The sequence below is a fragment of the Brachyhypopomus gauderio genome, chromosome 15 (assembly GCF_052324685.1).
Source record: "Brachyhypopomus gauderio isolate BG-103 chromosome 15, BGAUD_0.2, whole genome shotgun sequence".
NCBI classification, from domain to species: domain Eukaryota; kingdom Metazoa; phylum Chordata; class Actinopteri; order Gymnotiformes; family Hypopomidae; genus Brachyhypopomus; species Brachyhypopomus gauderio.
In genome coordinates, this window is record NC_135225.1 from 19,014,112 (window position 1) to 19,019,060 (window position 4,949).

At 44.6% G+C, this 4,949-nt stretch overlaps 1 protein-coding gene across 1 annotated transcript in view; it reads right to left on the reverse strand.

Annotated features, from left to right (window-relative positions):
• LOC143475946 (uncharacterized) overlaps nt 1–2,725 on the reverse strand; it is a 13,115-nt gene extending 10,390 nt beyond the window's left edge. Inside the window, exons 1-5 of the mRNA XM_076973829.1 lie at nt 2,552–2,725; nt 2,276–2,329; nt 763–897; nt 500–619; nt 228–320 (exon numbers count right to left, since the gene is read on the reverse strand). Coding sequence (XP_076829944.1) covers nt 228–320; nt 500–619; nt 763–897; nt 2,276–2,329; nt 2,552–2,725 — 576 coding nt within the window. The remainder of the gene's footprint in view (nt 1–227; nt 321–499; nt 620–762; nt 898–2,275; nt 2,330–2,551) is intronic.
• Nucleotides 2,726–4,949: the final 2,224 nt, after the last annotated feature.

The window sequence follows — 4,949 nt, forward strand, 5'->3', positions numbered from 1 at the left end:
TCCCTGCGTGTCTGTCTCCATGGTTTCCCCTCGTCTGCCACGCCCATGTCGTCATTGTCTTCACCTGTGTCTGGATTAGTTCCGTGTATTTATAGTCCCTATGTTTCCCTTGTCCCTCATTGCATATTTTGTGAAGTTTATGTATCAACGTGTGTGTCTCACCAACTGATCACAAAACACACACACACACACACACACACACACACACACACGTTTGGTCTACTTGCCTGGTGCTTCTGAAGCTGGGCTTTGTGAAGTGCTTCTCTGGTCTTGGCAAGAATCTTCTCCTTCTCCTCCAAATTACCATACAACTCCTCAACCTGAGAGAAGGAGAGAGAGAGAGAGAGAGAGAGAGAGAGAGAGAGAGAGAGAGAGAGAGAGAGAGAGAGAGAGAGGGAGTGTTAACATAAAGGGTGGCCTATATGACACTGCTGGGGTACACATGTAAACCCCTGTAATGGTATGTGTGTGTGTCTGAGTGTGTGTGTCTGTGTGTTACCTCTTTCTCCTTCTCCTTGAGCAGTAGGCTCAGACCCTGGATGATCTTGTCTCTCTTCAGAGAGTTCCTCCTCTCCACACCCAACTCACCATTCCTCTGCTCCAGCTCAGCCGAGAGCGCCTGGCAGTGACCACACACACACACACACACACAAGGATAAGAGTGTTGAGGTAGGACAAAGCGTTGCCCAGGTAATCGAACTTACAATCTTACGGTACAGAGCCTGCTTTTCTAACCTTTAGTTAGTCTGTGTGTGCGTGTACCTTGTTCTCACGGTCCATCTCCTCCAGTCTGTGTTTAAGTGTTTGGCTGCTGTTCTTGGTGGATTGAAGGTCTTCGCTCAGCTGCTTGGCAGTCTGCTGCAGCCTGTTCAACTCCTCCTGCTTCAGTGAGCATGCCTGAACACACACACACACACACACACACAGTCAAAAAATACCCATTCAGGTGGGGAAGACAACACCCCCATGTGACATTACGTGACCTAATCTGACCCCTGCAGGAGTCATACAGCAGTATTTCTGGGCATTCAGAGGCTCCGTCCTCTGTCCACCTCCCCCCACATATATACATGTTTTTGCATTGCTGTGAGGACCATGAGATGGGACAGGTTTGTGAGGTCCACCCTTTCTCCTTGTTTTAACAACAAACACTGCCACTCGCCAGAAGGGGTCCCTGTTGGCTGAAAGCACACTTTAGATCTTGAAACACTTGTTATAATAATTAATACCCATGTTGTGAGGACTTCTAGTTGCTAAGCAGATGTTTGCCCTCTAGTGGATTAAGCAAATGTAAGCAACCAGGATTCATTTGATTGGATAGCTGTTTTCATAAGATTTTTATGATTGGTTCCAGCACTGTGATTGGTTCCTGGCACTGTGCCCTTCAACAAAGTGCTTGATAACTGAAAGCCCTTTGCTGAATGACTGTCACTAACGACAGCATAACCTACAAGCCATTATGACCAGGCACGTTTACAGATGTGTACGGTTTTACACCGAATCCAGCCAGCTCACAGCCAATAGCAAGTCAGGAGGAGGTGGGGCTTTCCCATCATGCCCAGCGGGTCCTTCTTCCTCCGAGTTTGAATCTCACACTGGTGGTTTATATTAGAGAATAATTCTGTGGAGTCATACGTGATGTTGGGGTGTTTGGTGTGTTTTGGTAATATTTGTCATAATTTTTATGTTTAGAAAACTCACTGTATGGTGTGTATATATATACCATTTCAATTGTTTGATCTAAATTAAACTACCAGTCAGGGGCAAACACAAGAAACAGCCCTCCGTGGGGCAGCTGGCACTTAGCAACAATGCAGCATCGTAACCATATGAACACTACAACGTTATATTTTGGTTACGTTATCACCATCCAAAACAAGTTATGAACAAACAGACCATGCAAGAGGAGCAGGGCTCTGCCCCCCAGATCAGGCAGGAGGAGTGTGTGTGTGTGTGTGTGTGTGTGTGTGTGTGTGTGTGTGTGTGTGTGGGTGTGTGTGTGTGTGTGTGTGTGTGTGTGTGTGTGTGTGTGTGTGTGTGGTGTGTGTGTGTGTGTGTGTGTGTGTGTGTGTGTGTGTGTGTGTGTGTGTGTTTTGTAGGTGTGTTTGGGTGGGGTCTAACATCTCTTTAATTTCCATGGGGAATTAGACACACATGCCCATGACGTAATTCAGTAGATCATTAAGGAAGCTGTAGTCTGCCTGGTGCCTGTGGATCACCCCGGTATGATTGTAAGCATGAGTAGGTGCATATAAGGAAACACACACACACACACCTGGTTTTCTTTCTCCGTTTTCTGTCTCTCCTGGTCCAACTCATTTTTCAGAGCCTGCGTAAACCAAAAGAATGTGGCGTTAGTATTTAATTTACCATAAAACGCTAGGAAGGCAGGCTGACTATGGAAGGAGTGATGCTAGAGGTGGGGTGTGGGTGGGGGTGTGGTTGTGGTGTGGTGGCTGTACGCTGGATACACTGATGATACACTCATGAAGGCAAAAAGAGAGGCTTTAAAACATGATTCACATCTAACCAGCCACAGCAACAAAATGACCTGTAGCTCCTTGTCCTTTTGCCCAATCAGAACGCTGAGCTGTGCCATCTGCTCTGTGACTGGCTGCTCTGGGCACTTCTTCTGCAGCTCTCCAATCAGAGCGTCCTGGTTTTTGATAGACTCCTGGAGACGCTCAATCACTCTGTGAAAGAAGGTGGGAAAAGTTAGCATCATGTTGGGAGGCAGAATTAGATTCAAATAACTGAAGAGATGAAAATCACATCACTAGATGAATCACAACAACAACAACAACAACAACTTGGAACATTCAAACAGCATATTCAGAAGAGATAAAGACGTGTGGACGTGGTCCTGTGGACGACACTGCGCCCCCCTGGTGACACAGACCCTCAGGACTCACCTCAGGGCTTTCCTACACACACACACACACACACACACACACACACACACACACACACGCACACACACCATTTTAAACATATAGAAGCATAAATGAGCAATTTCTTTATTTTAAAATTCAAATCAATGAGTGGCACATCTAGTTTCCATGAATTGACATGTGCAGTGGGCGGGGCTTACGATGCAGACACCAGTAGGTCCCGTTTCTCTGCGAGCTCTCTATTCATGGACTCCACCTCCACTTTTAACTCAATGTTCTACACAAACACACACACACACACAAACATCACATAAATGGACAGAGATGAGGAGGAACAGAAATAAACAAAGAGACGAGGGGAGGAGTTATGGGAGAGAAAATATCAGAAAGATAAAGACAAACATGCATGTTTGTTTTTTTGTTTGTTTTTATGACAACCGCTTGTTCATGAAAAGAACTTTTCACAAAGACAAAACACACACTTCCCACAAAAGACAAACACTTGTGGTCAAGTTATCCTCAAAGGCCTGTGCATGCAGATCTTAGGTTTCGCGCTCTACATCACAGATCATCTATAAAGAGCGGCGGAGCAGAAGACCGCACCATCACGTCAGACAGCCTAAACATCCACCACGAACGAATCCCGTTCTGGGACTCCATAATGTTACATTGTCTAAGAATCCAGTTATTCATTATTGTCCAGTGCTGTAACACGGTTCTGGCAAAGCAGATGTAACCTTATTTGGGTATATTTCATCTGAACTGAACTGAGAGTGACACACACACACACACCTCTACATGGAGCTACTGTGTATAAAAAGCACATATAAATACTTTCATTCACCAAATAAAATAGCTCTAATAATGGGCTTACAGGCTAATACTCGAACACTCACAGAGAGAGAGAGAGAGAGAGAGAGAGAGAGAGAGAGAGAGAGAGAGAGAGAGAGAGAGAGAGAGAGAGAGAGAGAGAAAACAGTCTGTTCCTTCTTATGTTCTTAGTGTTGTAGGGGATACTATACTCGAGGCAGACAGAGGTGCATGAATAACTAATAAATGCTTTGTGTGTGTGTGTGTGTGTGTGTGAGAGAGAGAGAGAGAGAGAGAGAGAGAATCAGCAGTACCTGTCACGTCCTCCACACTAAACTCGTTGCGCCGCAAATACTCGCTCACCAAAATCGAAGGAATTGCGTAATAGAACTAATCTATTCCCTCCTCATACGTAACAAATGATTGTAATTTAGAGTCATATACTGTATGCTGATATATTGTAATATACTGTATGCTGATTCCATCTTTAGATAGATGCATCCTTTAACATTATTATTAAACTCTTAACTCCAAAAGTGATAGTTTTGCGTGTGCGGCTATATTTACGGTGGTGCTAGGAGCGCTCAGGACACTGAAGGACCCGCTTGTGTTACTCTAAATGACAACAGATATCACGACCAGCAGCACGTATATGACATTACCCGACACCTTATTAAACACTCCACGTTCAAACTTTTAAAGGTCAGATAGGCAAAGCTAAATAATACTTTAACGTCGGATTATCTATTTAGCCACAGGACATTCAAGCAGCTATCTATAACCTCCCCAATTCGCCCAATTATAGCTACTAGTTACATTATAGCTACTAGTTAGGGTAGCTATGTAGCGTCAGTGGCCAACTTAGATACATTATACAAGATAGTTAATACTTCCGATTGTTATCTTACGTCTGGCCACCAAAAATAACGTTTAGTTAGGGTGACCAAACGTCCGTATTTCCCGGGACATGTCCATATTTCACGTCCTGTCCCGGGCGTCCCGGGATATTTTTTAAAACTGTGGAAATGTCCTGGTTTTTAAATTCCGTAAATCTGGCCACTAATTCTACAGGCACTAGGACCCTGAGCACGTCGCTGTATGACACGGAATCCCTGAGCCTCATCAGTTGAGCCTCATCATACTCAACTGGCGGAGAAACAACTTGTAAAAACAGAGTAAACTTGAAAAGGGTTTCAAGTTCTACGTTTCATCCTACCTCTGCAATTTTGAAGGTAAGTGGCTGACGCT